Genomic DNA, 17655 nt, shown 5'->3' with positions numbered 1-17655 from the left:
ATCAACAAACAATGTTATATAATGTTGGCAAATCTTTTACTATCCTCTTTCTAGTTACAGTGTTAATATTTTGAGGTAGAAACATCCATGCCTCAATATGGGAATTAGCTATATAATTACTGGGTAAGTCCCATAATTAAAAATGATATTTTTATAATAAAGTTTTAATTATACTTATACCTACACCCAGTAAGTATATAATTGGAGCCCACCCTCCGTCCCCTAGCTTAGTTTTTTCTTATTAAGGGCATAAAACAAACTGAGCTCTTTGCCAATTGATTCCTCTCTTTTCCCCAAAAAAGACAAAATTAGCGTGACCTGTGAATTTTGGAATTTAACTGCCGAGTGAGTGGAACTCTTAAAGATATAATTACTGGGTAAGTATAATTAAAACTATTTTATTATTAAAATGTCGTTTTGTTGACTTTAACAAAAAGTTTATTTACAAAATATTCTCTCAAGTATATACACAACAAATGGACTTCTGCAAAAAAAAACTTAAGAGGTTTACGTGGATATTGTTGGAGACACTCAGGATTTTCTTATACCCATTTGCATTGCTCGTGTCATTCACTTTTTATTAATTTCTTTACACTTCTCCTTTGGTGTATGATTTTCAGTTTTTTCATAGCCCAGTTTTTGTTCGTTGTTTGCACATAAGAAATAATTATCTAGTCACATCCAAAAAATCTGATTAGTTTGTCATGCATCTTTTGCTGTTTCTATTTTACTTAACTTGGATATATTTGGGTAAATATTAATATGCAAATGCCTCTGTAATAGTAAGTGTTACAACTAATAAAATTTTAAAATTTAAATTAATTATATTTTATAAGGGCAAATGTTTCATGAGTTATAGCTGCTGATTTGAAATATCAAGACCTTTCACACAGCAAATGCTGGAAGAAAATCATTGGTACGTTTATAGTAGACTTGTTAAGTCATGATACATGGCTTCAGACCAATATTCATATTTCTTAACTCTTAATGGATGGATAGCTTCTTAGGAGTAGTAATAACAGGATGGGGTGGTGGACAGATTGACCCAGTAGAGAAGCAGTATGAAGCACCATTTATTTGGAAAGAATTGGGCGGGAAAGAGGTGCCAATACTTCTATAGCACATAAATTCACTAATGGCAACTCAACTTATACACTGGCTAAAATCAAGACTGCAGCTCATGGAAGCTCAGTTGTGATCTTGACTTCAAGGGGAAATGTACTGCCTCTCATATGACTTTCTTTATATAAATTGCTCATAAATATACCAATGGGCTGCTGTTTGTTTTAGTTCTTGTCTTTTACAATAGTATGTCAGTTGTAAATGTAATTTTGCAAAGAGAAGTGTAAAGAAATATTAGAAAAAACATGTACAAATAAAAAAAAGTTACGGAATCTTCGTTCTCGGTAAATTTACGTAAAAATATTTCAACAAATATACTAAGAATTTGTTAGTGATTTTATTTCGTTTTGATATTATGTGAGCTGTAATTATAATTTTACAAAATAAAATTAATTAGAAACACATAAGTTGGTAAAATTTATGATTGTTTAGTAAAAGAGGTCCCACAAGGGGTTGTAAGTAGTCATTTTCAACTTTTCATGGAAGGAGGGAAATTTTTTTTAATTTTTTTTTAATTTGTTTTACCATGTGGCATTTGCATATCTAATTCTCCATTGATGTGTTTTTTTCGTAAATTGGCCAACTTCAAAGTTTACCCGGCCTGAGGAGCTGCATATTGATTTTTTTACCTGTCCACTAAGGGTTAAACAGTAATGATATTAAGAGAAACCTGATTAAGGATGCCGTCAAGTATCAGTAGTGAAATATACTTATTCATTGTTAGATGTGATAGGGCATCACTTCTTATATTCAAAATTAGTTACGATACCATTTCATATGAATTGAAGTGTAGTTTAGATTTTTATGATATAGGTTTTACAAACTGCTCCCAAACACTAGGAAGAATGAGTGCACTACCAAGTCTTTTTACTTATTTTTTAAAAGTAAGGATGTTCATGAATAATGCCAGTATTCCATTTAGTGTATTAAAAGAAATTTTTATGGTATTGCCAAATAATACTTTTTTCTTCATATCTTACAATATGTTCAATTTTACAACTTTTCAAATAATTGTCATATTAGTTTGATGGGTTGTGTGTACTTAAACAGTACAAAATTAAAATAAGAGAGCATATCTGCTGCCCTTAATCCCAGGTTTTCTACTATAAACCATGTCTTTCACACATGGAAAGTAAAATCACCTAGGGCTGAAGGCCTGTTGTACAGTAGATTGTAAAAATAATGTTTGATTGTGACTATGGCAACAAAACAGGGTAACCAGATTTACAGAGATTTTGGGTCTACCATGATTAACATTCCAATTTTGTCACTACTTTTGAAATGCATGATTTACTGTATTACAAATAATTTGAATAACCGATAAACTGAAGGTTGACCCAAAAACTTCATAAACAATTGCATCCCACACTTGTGGAAACTAAGTAAATTCACCTGAAGAATTGACTGAGAAAGTCCTGTTTTTGTGACTGATAATTAATAATCTAATAATGACCATATGACTGATGATGAATATGAGGCTACTCCTGCAGACATGGATTTTCCTTAGTGACTACAAGAACATGTATGATAAACAAAGACAGATTGAGTAATATGTGGTGATAATTGCAAGACAAGATGGGCATCTTTGGTGTTTTATAATTCATGTTTTATATTCTCTTGTGAATTTTTTTTTACATTATTTCTACAGCAAATTATTATCTAAACTTTGCAGTTTTGAGTTTTATTAGCCATAATAGGAAAATTTTGTGTAACACAAGAGAACATTGGCTATAGTTGTGATCATGATTATTATGAAAGATGATTGAATGAATTGGGTTTTTATGATAATACAGAGGCAGTTTGCAACGTGATATGAAGACTACCTTAAACTATCTATTTTCAAAATATATTTTGCATTGTATCTTGTAAATGCCACCACAAATAGATAAAAGTAGTTCTATAGTATTATTGAGAATAAGAGCAAGTGATTTTATTTTCTGAAATATAATTTTTTGTTTATATTATTTTTCTAAACAACCATTACATTTTAAACACAAAGTATGTAGTGTGAAACAAACTGATAGCACATATTTTGAAAAGGACATAACATTTAGAAATAATGTAATAACCATGTCAAAAGCAGGCAATGTATGTCATATAACTCACATTAGAAAATTATTTAATTAAATTAAACCACATTAATGTGATGCTCAAGTGTGCATATTCACTCCCAATGTGTCTTTATCTAGTACGGTGTTTCAATATCATTAGACAACTGACATACATTTTTATGTTGTCTCATAGGTTGGGATACACCATCAAAATAAATTAGAGAGAGAGAGAGAAACTAGTTGATTCTACCATTAAAAGTCATGGGAGATGCACAGGTCCTGCGAGTGTTAATCAGGTTAACCTCAAGCGTCCCAGTAAAAATGGCTTTCCTCTATTTAGCGACTTATCTCACCAGCTATCATATAGTTTGAAGGAACATTTAACATGACTGAGTTCAAATGTTTTCATGAACTGAAATCTTAAACTAATCTCACATTATGTACTAATTAGACTTTCATTTTCTTTAAAGTAAAAAGAATAAATATGGATACTATAATTTACAGTAAATGCTGTCTGCGTCATTACAGTCAGTACACTCCAATTGGCTACTTTGCTAAAATAATTTATTTAAATTCTCTACTCCAAAAAATAGTTTGGTGTAAAATTACTTTTTAACAGCACAATTTACAAGGTAGAATCTTTGTACAGAATTACAATAAATCTTTATAATAGTACAATTATTAGCAATGAATTTTCCCAATCTAATAGATTACAGTACTTGTACAAATCTACATCTACTTGAATACAATGTTATATATAACAAGAGAAAGTTTCAGGCATGTTCAACCATTTGTATTAGTCAATTTAGGAGTCTCATAGCATTTTATATATACTATTCATATTGTAGTAGTGTTCCAATCATCCACCAGGATTGTTCAAAAGGAATTTCAATTGAAGCTAGCAACTGAAATAAGTTTGATGAAATCATTAAAATTAAAGTGAAATTTGGCAACAGCAGAATACCTTAAAAGCATAAGCAAGAAACAGGGTCAAAGTAGGTTATGACTTCCATAACTCTGCATCTGGTTTCTCCACGGATATAGGGACTAAAAGGTTAGTGTAACGTATTCAGCTTAGTAAATCTGATCAAGAAACGTGTAGTGATTCTACATTTAAACACGAAATTTTATTTAACCATAAGAAAATATAATAAACTATATAATTTTCAATATAATTTGAGGGAGGGAATAATCAGGTGGGAAACCAGTAGGTGGATAACTCGAATCATACCATAGAAACAATTCGCTTTTTCCCGATGACAACACCATAATCTTTGTGATAGAAATTTTCGAATCTACCCATATAGTATAGTTAATGCTGTAAACATTCAACAGGTTTTTCACATAGCATTTTCTATCTAGCTCTACTTTTATGAGCCTTTTTTTAATACTCCGAAAGTTTAGTATAACTCAACTGTATCACTTTTTAAAAGTTAAGCTTATCTAGAGATTTGTAACACACTGTTATGTATACCTGGAGTTGACAGAGAAAATTTTAAAATATTAAATTGCACATAAGTGAAAATTTCCACCATGTTAGATTAGGGTGATAAATATATACATATTTCTGTCAAAACTGCTATGCAACTGATTATCACATAAACAGTGATGCATTGTACCAACCACTAGATGCAAAAAAATCAGTAGAGTGAACTTTCCCACATTTCTAACAAAAGACAATCATGAAAAATAGAAAAAAATATTCTCAGAGACACAAAGTTCATTTCAAAATGATGCTCTGCAGTGCAAAAGAAATGACTCTAGTTTCCACATAATGTGTGTTCTTTGCTAGACATAACCTAATAATTTGCTCAAAATGGCCTAACTGAGACCTCTAATAACAAATTTTATGCTTATTAGCAATATCAAAAGTTTGTGATCTCTGGTTAAGCTAGACTCATTTTGTAGAAAGCAATTCAAGACATAGAAGAGCATGGGAGGACAGGTGATCCCATTTGCGTCAACACTCGGTCTAACCACTGGAGAGGACCGTTTAGATGCAATTCTATCCAACAAGGAGTGGATGTAACAGTCTGTCGTCTGGAAAATAAAATTTAGACAAGATTAATTTCAACTGTTGGAAAAACATTTTAATGTACAGTATGAAGATTAAATAATTTATGAAGGAATTTCTTAAAACTGGAAGGTGGCAGTTCAGGGCATTTAGTAGATTTGAAATAGCTAAGTACATTGTAAATTTCTTAAGTTTTATTTATACCTTAAAATCCCATTAAGATATTTGATTTTGGTGTCCTTTAGAGTCTGGATTTCTTGTTCACATAAGTATAATGTACCTTATTACTGTAATAATATTTCTGACTTATTTGGATAATAAAATGAAGGTTTTGGATAATAAAATGAAGAGGCTCTGAAAACAATGTCTGAAGTCTATTTAAGATCCAGTGTCGTAATGAAGAAAAGGAAGTGAAGATCCTGTGTCATAACCGTAAGTAAGTACAGTAAAATCTAAAAGAAGACTGAAGACATTGTGCAATGAAGCTTCTACATCCATCATACATTGCACATACCTTTCAAATGCTAATGGTAGTTTACAGAAGTTAACAGTAAACAAAGCCCAAGTCTTAAATCAAGATTTTTTTTTTTTAAACAAAGGTGTTTGTTTGTATACCTACATTGTACCTTGTGTGGCACACTGTAGGAATTACTAATGTAGTGCATTAGAGGACTATGCTTCTCCTTGGCATTCATGAATAAGTCTGTTAATAGGATTTTGAATGACTAGTTAGTGGGGCCCAGTACCTGGACGGTGAGACCAGGTGCAACAACCCCAGACGATGTGACTACTCTAAAGTAACAGTTATCTAACACCGGTGTTTTTTTGCTGAGCTAATGCTCGAACAAAGCGTTACTTCTTATGTTGTTGTTCCTTCCCTAATTGTCAGAATGTAAGAATTCAAAATTCAATGTTTAACGTAAACTACCAACCGAGAGGTAGTTTTTCCGGATGTAATTTTCACCCGTATCTTACCATATTCAGCAACGATTTGAAAATGGCTTGGTCTTGTTAGTTAGGTAGTCGCTGAGTAGGGAAAGACCCTCTCTCCTTCACCCGTTTTTAACCCCAATGCTAATAAACTGGTCCGTCAGCTGTTAAGCACTAACGTGGGATTCCGCACTGGTGAAAAGTGCTTATAGACAACAGACAGACAGACCAAACTACTGTTTTTGTAGTAATATGGTTCTTGACTTCGCCAAACCACTTTCACTTCCTTTTACCTGAGGGATGTTGGCCACAGGTCTTCCAACTCCCCCCTGTAAAGTGGTAGCTGCTCAATGCTCAACAAGCTGTGTAACTCGTTGAGTGCCTCTAGCAAGACAGTCTGTATCTTGCCTAATATGATGGTATGAAAAGAGAGATGGCTGGCCTCTTTTTCTTTCCCTTTCTATGTGCAGGGAGAAGGTGGATCCATCATACTTGGAATTTCTTGTTTAATGACAATCAACCAGGAGATAGTCTCCTGTTCTACAAGGGACTTGGTTGGGTACTTAGCCTATCCCAACTAGGGATGTGCCCAAGTATTGGTATCGGTATTGGTGGTATCAGCTAGTATTTGTGGTACCTGTATCAGTGAATATCTGGCTGATACCAGCCAATATTTTTGTCATTAGTATAGGAATTTAAAATTCTTCTAGGCTTCCTAAAATGTATATATTAACAAAACCCACAAAATAAAGTTTGGCATAATATTAATTTTCTGTACCTCTTTTCATTTCCAGGATAATTATATTGAATATTATCTTTAATAAAATTGTAATTTTAACTTAGTTCAGATGGGATTTGTGCTTTTCTTTGAGTTGAATGTTTTGTTGATTTATACCGAGAAACAAACTCTGGTCCTTTCTTAATCATAGTTTTATTCATGTACCAGTATCTCATTTTTCTTGGGATTACTTAATAGAACCAATTTGTATTGTAATGAGGCAAAGGATTAACCCCTCCATTATCAGAATCTTTCATAATCTAACTGTTTCTAGCCAATATATTCTAAGTATATATCAGCAAATTAGAGTAAGCACTACGTACCTAAATTGTTCAGTCTTCTAATGGTAGCCATAATATTAGCCAAACTGTATCCAGCTAATAAACGGAGTAAATACTAAACAGTTATGCTTTATGTTATTTTTCAATATACAGGCAGTCCCCGGGTTATGACTGGGGTTCCATTCTTGAGACGCGTCGTAAGCCGGAACATCGTCAAAAATCCTAAGAAAACCTTACTTTTAATGCTTGGGGTGCATTGGAAACTATGTAAACTGCATTCTTATTGCATTTTTCATTCCCAAAACCTTCAAATATTGATTATTTTGCATTTTTGGTGTCATATTTCTTATGCCAGATGAGCGTTGTAAGCGTCGTAACCCTGGAAATAATTTAAAAGCGCCTTAACCTCAGAACGTCGTAAGCCGAACCCTTCGTAACCCGGGGACTGCCTGTAACTTATGCCTTTGAAATTGTTTGTATAACCCAATTATATTACCTTTAAACTTTTGAACCTTTAATATACAATAACCAGAGAACAAGAATGATTTTAGTAACAATATTATATATTCTCCTAAATAACAGTGCTATGGAGGGAACAGGTATCGGTATCTGGGTTGTCTTGAAGTTTTTACCTCTTACCATTTTTCCCAAGCTCACCCATGTTGTGAACAACTTTGGGAAGTCTTGGAAGAGGGATCAGGAGATATTTTCTTTTTATACCCCAGCAGGTTTGTTAGCAATGGAAAATACAAATATAAAATGTCAGTGATGATTTCAACAAGTTAGTGATAAGAAGAGAAAGTCTTGCCTTTTACAAAAGAGCAGAGCTGCCTACACTCATCAGTCCAACCATCACCTTCTTCCTTAACCAAACAATGCGATCGAACACCATGACTACCACCCTGTCCCTCAGATGAGCTATAAAAGGAGGAGGAGCCCACCCTCCCACGCTGCCTGCTTCAGTGAACGGACTTTCTGCCTCGAAAAACCATTTATTTCTTCATCATGAATAATTTCTCCTTTGCAGGCATCAGTATCACTTTATTCTAGTAGATACGTAGGGTCATGCAGTTCTTCACCAACACATCTGACCATCCCAAGCCTTCAAGAACATAGTTCTCATAATCACATTCACCGGCATAAGAATCACTATCATGAAATTCCTCTAATAAAGGCAAAGTTTCATTTATCTTTGAAGTTCTTAGGGACCTCCTTTTTTTTTTTTTTTTTTTTTTTTTTTTTGGGGGGGGGGGGGGGGGGGAGAAAGAGAAAGAATCTATGAGCACTAACATAACTGCCACCACCATTTGTGTGGGTGCACACCGAGACCGCGAGAGGTGCTAGGTTGGGAGTCATGGGGATATGACAGTGACCTCTCCATATCACTGCTGCAGAGATGACTGATCTACCATCTCAGAGCAGCCAGTTAGAGTTAAATGGGCTGCCAATTTGTCATAAATACCCTAGAGGTGTCTTACTATAAAAATTGCACTGATTTCATTCAAAACGTTTGGCAGGCAATTAAAATCTTATATATACGATACCCTGACATTGCCCTGCAGCTATATGTGATTGTATATGTAAGATACCCGGACTGTGAGGGTTAATGTTCAAACCCAAGACGTATTAAAGGAGATTGTCATGATTCCATGAATAGCCATACACTCAAGAAACAGTTTCTAGAGCAACTGATGCAAATATCCCTCCAAGATCATTAATTATTATGGACAACAGTCCCTATCACAACATGCAGTTGAATAAAGCCCCTACAGGAAATTCCAGAACAGGAGATATCATCAAGTGGTTAAGTGACAACAGCATTCCTTACGACTTTTTGAATACCAGACCTGAGCTACATAAACTTGAAAGAAAGAAGAAAATTCAAAGAACAAGGATTTAACAAAAAATGTTGAAGAGCTGATATTAAAAGAAGTTATTGATAACTGGAAAAAAAAGAGCTGATATTAAAAGAAGTTATTGATAACTGGAAAAAATATGAACATTCAAAAATGATTCAAGAAGACTATTACGATACACATTGCTTTTGAACACAAGTGGATTCAATTTCAGTAGAACCGAGCCACTCAAACTGTGGCAGTGATGAAAGTGATGAGGATGAGCATTAAATCAAAGGCCTGAGGGGGGGAGGGGGGGAATTGGAAGTTGAGGATTGTGCTGTCTGAGGTGGAGGGGGTTGGGGGTTGCTACTTGGGCATAGTTGTTGCTCCGGATGGGTGGAGGGTCGGGGTTGCCTCCCTCTGCAGTCTACTACTCCTCCCTGGGATGGGTGAGTTGCAGCGGTCATTAACAGAGAGAGAGAGAGAGAGTGTGTGTTACTATTTGTGTTGCAGTGAATAGAACAGTTATACAAAAATAAGTACCAATTAAAGGTTCTAGAGCCTCCTTTAGTTATTGAATATACAAAAATAAATACCAATTTATAGGTTCTAGAGCCTCCTTTAGTTATTGAATGAAAAACCTTTTGATGTTACTGTCACAGCCAAGCAGCAACTAATATTGTCCAAGAGTGCAGTATGATAATGTCATGTATTATCTATGGTGACTTTCATGTAATTTAGTTCCATACCTGGTAAGCTTCCTCAAGAACCACTTAGAGTAGGCTATACATACACATCTTTAGAAAATGCCTGGAAATTTGCATTACTTCTGTTTGTTTGCATGGTGTTTTTACGTTGCATGGAACTAGTGGTTATTCAAGCAATGGGACCAACAGCTTTAAGTGACTTCCAAACCACGTCGAGAGTGAACTTCTATCATCAGAAATGCACATCTCTAACCCCTCAATGGAATGCCCGAGAATCAAACTTGCAGCTACCAAGGTGGCAGGCCAAGACCATACTGATCACACCACTGAGCCATAAAGCTTTCTTTACCTATGTATGTATAGGGTAAGCAGCCCACTATTTTACATTTAGGCATAAGTAAGCAAAAACATTGTGCATACTAGAGAGCTTTTTGAGCAGAGAAAAGAATACAAGATTAGGCAAATAGACATCACACACTTTTATGTTTAGGCATAAGTAACCATTAAGTTTTATTTTATACTTTTTGGCAAATTTTGAAATAAAAGTGTTTAAAATTTTTTTGTTTTACAGGCAGTCCCCTATTTACGACGGGGTTCAGTTTTTGAGATGTGTTGTAAGCCGAAAATTTGTCGGAAATCAAAAAAATCCTAAGAAAACCTTACTTAAAATGCTTTGGGTGTCTATTGAAAACTATGTTAACTGCATTTTTATTGTGCTTTTCATCAAAAAACCTTAAAGTATTGTTTAATGTATATACTCTTGTAAGGTTTGATATTTAAAGACCAATTTTATGGTCTAAAATTTTGGGACTGAACATTACATGTGGTACGTATAGGCTAGTTTTAGAAATGTGCAAGAGTTTGGCACTAGGCTAAGCCAACGCTTTGGATTTCCTGACAACAGACAATAAATACAAATGTTGTTTTACTTATTTGAGAAACTTTTATTATTATGACGTTTCTACATTGAAAAATTGCAAACTTTAGGGACTAGGCTAAGCCCACCACATTCTTTGGATTTCAAAGCAGCATTAGTTTCCACAGTAATCGACAAGCTTCTGTTTTAGTATAATAACCACGACAATAAATATATATATATATACGTATATAATGTTGTTTTACTTATCTGAGAATATATTATTATTGTTATGTTTTTTAATTTATGGCTGTTCTAGGCTATAATAAGTGCAGTGTACCTTCATTTCCCAAATGTAAACAATGCATTTACTGGCTGCCACCATTTGTATTTCGTCAGCTAACTTCTTCATTCATGATTCACAAAGAATTGTACTTTTTTAATTCTATAAATATAAGGATGCTGTAAACTGAAAAACTTATTCATGCAATACATTTAATAAAAAAATTAAAAATTTGTGAATTAAATATCATAAAATATAAAATTAATCAAAGACTGCTATCATCGAAGTCAGCATACATTTTCTAGAATTCTTCTTTTGTTTTAATGTCATTATGTATATATGTTTCATCATAGCTGTCGATAACTCGGTATCTCCATTAGGTAAAGATAGAATAAAGAATAGAAATGAATGGTTATTATACTGTTTGGTAGTTTCAGTAGTTGAAGCGAGAGAATGAAAATTTATGATTACTATACTGTGTGCTAGGTAAAAGTGGTTGCTTGGCGATTGTTCGCTACTCGTAGTGTTGAACGTAAACAAAAGGTTGGAAGCTTTTTTTTTTTTTTTTTTTCCTATTATAGTTAATGGTTAATTAATAATAATTTGAAATAAGTACATACTGATTATTTACACATTTTATTGTCCTATTCTAAGCTTTTAGCTTCTTAGGTTTAGATGTAAGAATCATAGACTAGGCTACAGTAGCAACTGCTAACATAGGCTAGGCTTATTGCTAGAATCAAAACGCAACATTATAAGGGACATATGCTAAAGTCCTAATATATGCAGTAAAAATGGGGTTGAACATTACATGTAGTTGAATATTACTCAAGTATGTACAGTACAGTAGACCCTTTTCTCACGAACGCATTGACCCACGTACAACTCGATCCCCGACCAAAATTATAGGTAAAATTTCACCCTTGACTTACGAACTAACTTTGAGATACGAACAAAAAAAAATGCGGAAAATAAAAATTCTGTTTGGGTCATGAACTAATTTTGAGACATGAACATTTGAAAAATGCTGGAAATTTCTGGAAAATAACAATTCACTTTGTTTCACAAACTAATTTTTAGACACAAACATTTGAAAAATGCGCGAAATCGCCCAGCACACGTGAGAGCGTTTGAGTTGCCATGGGACCAGCCATCCTCCAGCCGCCCACGCACGGCGTCACCCACGCATCGCTCTTTGTCTCATCTCATTGTGTACAAGACGTTCGTCAATTCGCTTAGCATTTTTTGCGCTAAAACTTGTGATTTTCTTCATAATGGGCCCTAAGAAAGTGAAGAGTGGTGGTGAAAGTAAGAAAGTGAAGAGTGATGGTGAGAAGAGGGTGCAGAGGAAGATAACCATTGAAATAAAGAAAGAAATTATAGAAAAGTTTGAACGTGGTGTTCGCGTGACCGATATCGCAGGTGAGTACAAGATGGCCAAGTCGACAATTTCGACAATTTTGAAAAAACAAGGATGCCATTAAAGAAGCAAATGTTGCGAAGGGAGTGACAGTACTAACCAAGATGAGATCGCAAACAACCCTCGAAGAGGCAGAAAAAATAATTTTGAAGTGGGTACATGAGAAACAGATGGCAGGTGATAGTGTAAACGAGCCGATCATCTGCGAGAAAGCTCGGCAAGTGTATCAGAGTTTGCTGAAGGAAACTCCTTCTACTAGTGCCACGCCAGATGATTTTAAGGCTAGTAAAGGGTGGTTTTATAACTTCAAGAAGAGAAACTGGGAATTCACTCTGTAAATTAGGCATGGTGAGGCTGCTAGCGCAGACAAGGCTGCTGCTGAGGCATTCGTGACTGAGTTTGCCGAGTTCGTGGAGGCCGAAGGATACGTCGCTCAACAGATTTTCAATTGTGATGAAACGGGCCTCTTCTGGAAGAAGATGCCCAACAGGACATTTATCACCCAAGAAGAGAAGGCGCTCCCAGGCCACAAGCCAATGAAGGATAGGCTTACGCTTTTGTTATGCTCAAACGCAAGTGGCGACTTGAAACTAAAGCCGCTACTTGTCTACCATTCAAATAACCCGCGTGCCTTTAAGCAGCACAACGTAAATAAGGCCAGACTGCCTGTAATGTGGAGGGCCAATACAAAAGCATGGGTGACACGGAACTTGTTTATGGAGTGGATTGATGAAGTGTTTGCGCCGACCGTGAGTCAGTACCTAACAGAGAACAAGCTACCCCTGCGGTGCCTTCTGATCATGGATAATGCCCCGGCACACCCTTCGTACTTGGCTGACTGCAGTGAACATGACTTCATTCAGTTCAAGTTCCTTCCACCCAACACGACCTCTGTTCTCCAGCCCATGGACCAACAAGTCATTAGCAATTTTAAGAAATTATATACGAAGGCGCTCTTCTCCAGATGCTTCCGTGTAACTGAAGAGACAAAATTAACCTTAAAAGAATTTTGGAAGAAGCACTTTAATGTTTTTCACTGCATAACCCTCATTGATAACGCATGGACTGAAGTTACGTACCGCACATTAAATTCTGCGTGGCGGAAACTTTGGCCCCAGTGCGTAACTGTCCGTGACTTTGAGGGCTTCGATGCAGAGATTGTGCAAGAAATTGTGTCCATGGGCAACAGTATGGGTCTACAAGTCAACGACGAAGATGTTGAAGAATTGGTCGCTGAACATTCAGAAGATTTGACTGCGGACGAACTTGTTCAACTCCACAAAGAGCAGCAGGAGCAACTTGCTCGGGAGCAATCAACTGACAAAGAGGAGGCTGGGGAGGAAGTTACAGATGTCAGCAGTGATGTGATAAAGGCCGCATTGGAAAAGTGGAATGATGTCCAGTGCTTCCTTGAATTGTATCATCCGGACAAAATTGTTACGAACAGGATCGTGAATATGCTCAATGAAAATTTAATGAGCCATTTCAGAAAAGTTATGCAAGGAAGGAAAAGGCAACAGACATTGGATAAGTTTGTGATTAAACGTTCACCAAAAAAACCTAGAAGAGTTGAATCTCCGGAACGAGATCTCCCCGACCTGGATGGGGGAGGGTCTCCTTCCGCACAATAACCTCCTCCCCACCCACCACCCTCCTCTTCTCTTGTCCGTCAAGCCAGAAGTCTCGCCAGTCATAGTAAGTGTTCACTTTACAAACGTTTTTATAGTGTTAGTTTACCATTTTAAATTATATTATTAGATATATTAAGGTTTTTTACACTGACTTTTACATTATCTGTGTAAAATATGGCAAAATATACATAATATATATTGGTTCGTAGGGGTCGAGAACCAATTAATATTATTCCCATTAAACCTTATGGGGAAATTAGCTCCGAGTCACGAACAATTTCGAACACAACCAAGGTCTAGGAACGGATTGTGTTCGTGAGTCAAGGGTCTACTGTATTTTGCCTTTTTGGAGTCATAATTCTTCCGTCGGATTGGCGTCGTAAGCTTGGAAATAATTTCTGATGAATATACGTAATTGAAAGGCATCGCAAACTCGGAACGTCGTAAGCCGCAGACTGCCTGTATTTGTTTTTTTTTTAGCGTTTGTCGGTCTTTCAGAACTTTTTAAGTTTCAAATGTTGAATGAGATCAGAAAGCTCACTGTTGGACAGCAACTCTAGACCTCTGTGTTTGAGCGGTGAGCTCAACTTAGCCCTACAGCCTCTAATAGTCGAGGGCAACAATTTCCTAGTGTTCCTCAGATAAAGAAGAAAATTGGCTTTTTCACTCGGAGGTCTCAGAAGAACAGACTTTAGCCTGTTGACACCATCTTCAGAAACCTGGTAAAGCTTGTCAGAAGCTCATCTGCACTTTGCAATAACTTCCGTGAAAAGCCTTTGGCTCTAACAAGGCTCCTGGCAGTCTGAAGCCTGACAGTGCCAGAGTGAACAACCCCTGAAGATATGTGTAAATGTGGTTATGAGCACCGACTTCTTTTGAGAAAGGGGCCTCAGGAAGTCTAAACATTAGCCATTCCTTCCTTGGCCAGATTGGGCTAAAGAGGCAGACAAACGTTTTAGAGAGACCTGACTTTGTTCAGGACATCCCTGATCATTCTGAAGGGAAGGAATGCATGGGTGTCTTGCCCCATTCAGTCCAACGGTATCGCATCGACTGATCAAGCCAGGGAATATGGGACTGGGAAGTACAATAGGAGCAGATAGTTTTTCTTTAGAAGGGGCAAGGTGGTCTACCAATGGCTTTCCCAAGAGCTTCCAAAGATCGAGGCAGACTCTGGCATCTAAGAGTCCATTTTGATGTAAGAACTTTGATACCCCTTCTCAGTTTGTCTGCCAGAACGTTCATTCTCCCATGAACGAAACGAGGGATGAGAATGACCTAATTCTCCTCTACCATAAAAGGTCCCTTGCTGTCATGAAAAGTGTGAAGGAGTGTGTCCCACCTGCTTTTGAATGTAGGACAAGGCTGTGAGAATTTTCCGAATGAACAGCAATCACTCAGTCTGGCACTAGATGAATGAACGCCTGAAGGCCCAAGTAAATTGCTAGGAGTTCTCTTACATTGATGTGCAGGGACTTATGGGTTTCCGACCACACCTCTGATACCTCCTGGTTTCCTAACAGGGCTCCCCAACCCATGTCTGAAATGTCTTGAGTATAACAGTAAGATGGGGTGCAGAGGATGAAGGGAGAATCCTTCCTGAAATCTTTCCCTTGAAAGCCACCAAGCAGGTCTTTGATTTCCCTGGTGATCAGAAAAATTGCTGAATCCAGTTAGAGTTTTCCTGCACCAGTTCGTCTTGAGGAAGAACTGCAGTGTTCTCATACGAAGCCTTCCCAGTTTCACAGACTTCTCCATTATGACAAACTGTCAGAAAGCACAACTCCACTCTCTTGGGGAGAGGAAAAAGTTACCCACAAATAGAGAATGCTCTGAGACAGGATCAACTGTGATTTCTGTACATTTATAATTAGGTCTAAACATTTCTATTATGCCTAACGACTGCATCAGGCCGAGGGGCCTCTTCAAGTCCTTCGCACACTGGCTTTCCAAAGAGAAGCAAAGCCAGTCATTGAGGTAAAGCAACATGTTTATCCCTAGAAGGTGTAGCCACTGCCCTAGAGGCGCTAAAACTCATGTGGATACTCGAGGTCCTGTCATTAGTCGTAAGCACAGCACCCAAAACTGGAACACTTTGTTGTGGAAGATGAAGCGTAGATACTTTCTGGAATTTATATGGATAGGGACATGGAAGCACACATCCTGCATATCCAGGGACACCACCCAGTTCCAGCGCCTCAGTGGCGTGGTTGGTTTGGTGTTTGCTTCTCACCTCAGTGGTCACGGGTTCGATTCTCGGCCATTCTACTGAGGAGTGAGAGATGTGTCTTTCTGGTGATAGAAGTTCACTCTCGACGTGGTTTGGAAGTCACATAAAGCCGTTGGTCCCGTTGCTGAATAACCACTGGTTCCATGCAACGTAAAAACACCATACAAACAAAAAAACCATCCAGTTCCCTTGGCAAAGTGATGCTACAACTGATTGCATTGTTCCATGTTGAACTTTTTCAGAACAAAAATTCAAAGCGCGAACATCGGTGATGGGCCTCCAGCTCCCTTATGACTTTTGGACTACAAAAAGTCTGTTGTAAAATTCTTTGGACTGGTCAATTACCTCTTCCACTGCCCTTTTCCGAATGAGAACCTCTACTTCTACTTCTGAACCGAGTGTCAAAAACCTCTCCAAGCCAAAGGAGTAAGCCATCAACTTGATGGGTGCCTTGGAAAGGGGTTCTTCCTTGAAAGGAATGGAGTAGCCCGTAGCCCACTCACAGAACTTGAACTACCCAAGCTTCTGCACTTATGAGACTGCATTCCTTCCAAAAATGGTGTAGTCTGGCACCTACAGGAGTGTGAAGGACATCAGAATCATTTGGTAGGGGGCTTAGTGGTGATCTTTGATCCCAACTTGGACGCAGGCCACAGGTTGGAATGTAATCTGGTGAAAGGCTGGGGCTGGGACTTTCTTCCTTGAAAGGGCTGCTACTGAGAAGGAGAGAAGGACTTAATAGGATTAGTGGACGTCTGTTAGGGCGCTTCATTGACTGGGCCAGTAAGTAAGTTTGCCCAGACCCACCGACCTTCATGAAGATACCAAATGCACAAAATGATAGGATGTTCATACAAATTTCAACTTGTATTTACAGATAAAATATGGACATGCTATCTCGTTGTCAACATATCTCGGTAGTATGTACAGAAATTTTAAGGAATTTCTGAATGCAAGATTCTGATACAGAAAAAATACCTAATTTATTTTCCAATATGTAAAGTGAAGCTAATAAAATGGTAATAGCTTTCATGTGTTTCTATTAATCCCACTAACCAGAAGCATATCTTAGTACAGTAAAAGTAAAGGGAACCAAAAGGAAACATGCGGCTTATAAAGATACACAAAGATAACTTCTCTCAACATATCCTCGACACCTTCAAACATTATATATTTTTTTGCAGTAGATTTCGTAAGTTGCTAGGAAAGGGGGGGGGAGGAGCAATGTGCTTGATTCTCCAGAATCCCAAATATAACTAATGTTCAAGTTAGAAAGCGAATAGTCCAATCTTTTAAACTGTACACTCTGTGGTATGGCTACTCTCATGATCTGGAACTTTTTTTTTTCTTTTTTTTTTTTTTTTTTTAATCGGCCGTCATTAGTTGTTGAGTGGCTAAGAGGGCAGCACCACTTGTCTTTTCATTTTTTTTCTTTTCTGGAGCTTGCTCCGTAAATACACAAGCAGAATTTATTTCCATAGAAACATTCCGAGACACTAAAAAATATACAGCAT

The 17655-nt window shown here is 36.9% G+C and overlaps 1 protein-coding gene across 2 annotated transcripts in view; it reads right to left on the bottom strand.

Moving 5' to 3' along the window:
* Positions 1-2032: 2032 nt before the first annotated feature.
* Positions 2033-17655, bottom strand: part of LOC135214460 (mothers against decapentaplegic homolog 3-like) — a 397473-nt gene continuing 381850 nt past the window's right edge. For both annotated transcript variants that reach the window (XM_064248795.1, XM_064248796.1), the window contains exon 7: positions 2033-5213. In XM_064248795.1, coding sequence (XP_064104865.1) covers positions 5090-5213 — 124 coding nt within the window. In that variant the 3' untranslated portion in view covers positions 2033-5089. The remainder of the gene's footprint in view (positions 5214-17655) is intronic.

The sequence above is a fragment of the Macrobrachium nipponense genome, chromosome 45, assembly GCF_015104395.2.
Source record: "Macrobrachium nipponense isolate FS-2020 chromosome 45, ASM1510439v2, whole genome shotgun sequence".
NCBI lineage: Eukaryota > Metazoa > Arthropoda > Malacostraca > Decapoda > Palaemonidae > Macrobrachium > Macrobrachium nipponense.
This window is presented reverse-complemented; position numbering and strand designations above follow the sequence as displayed.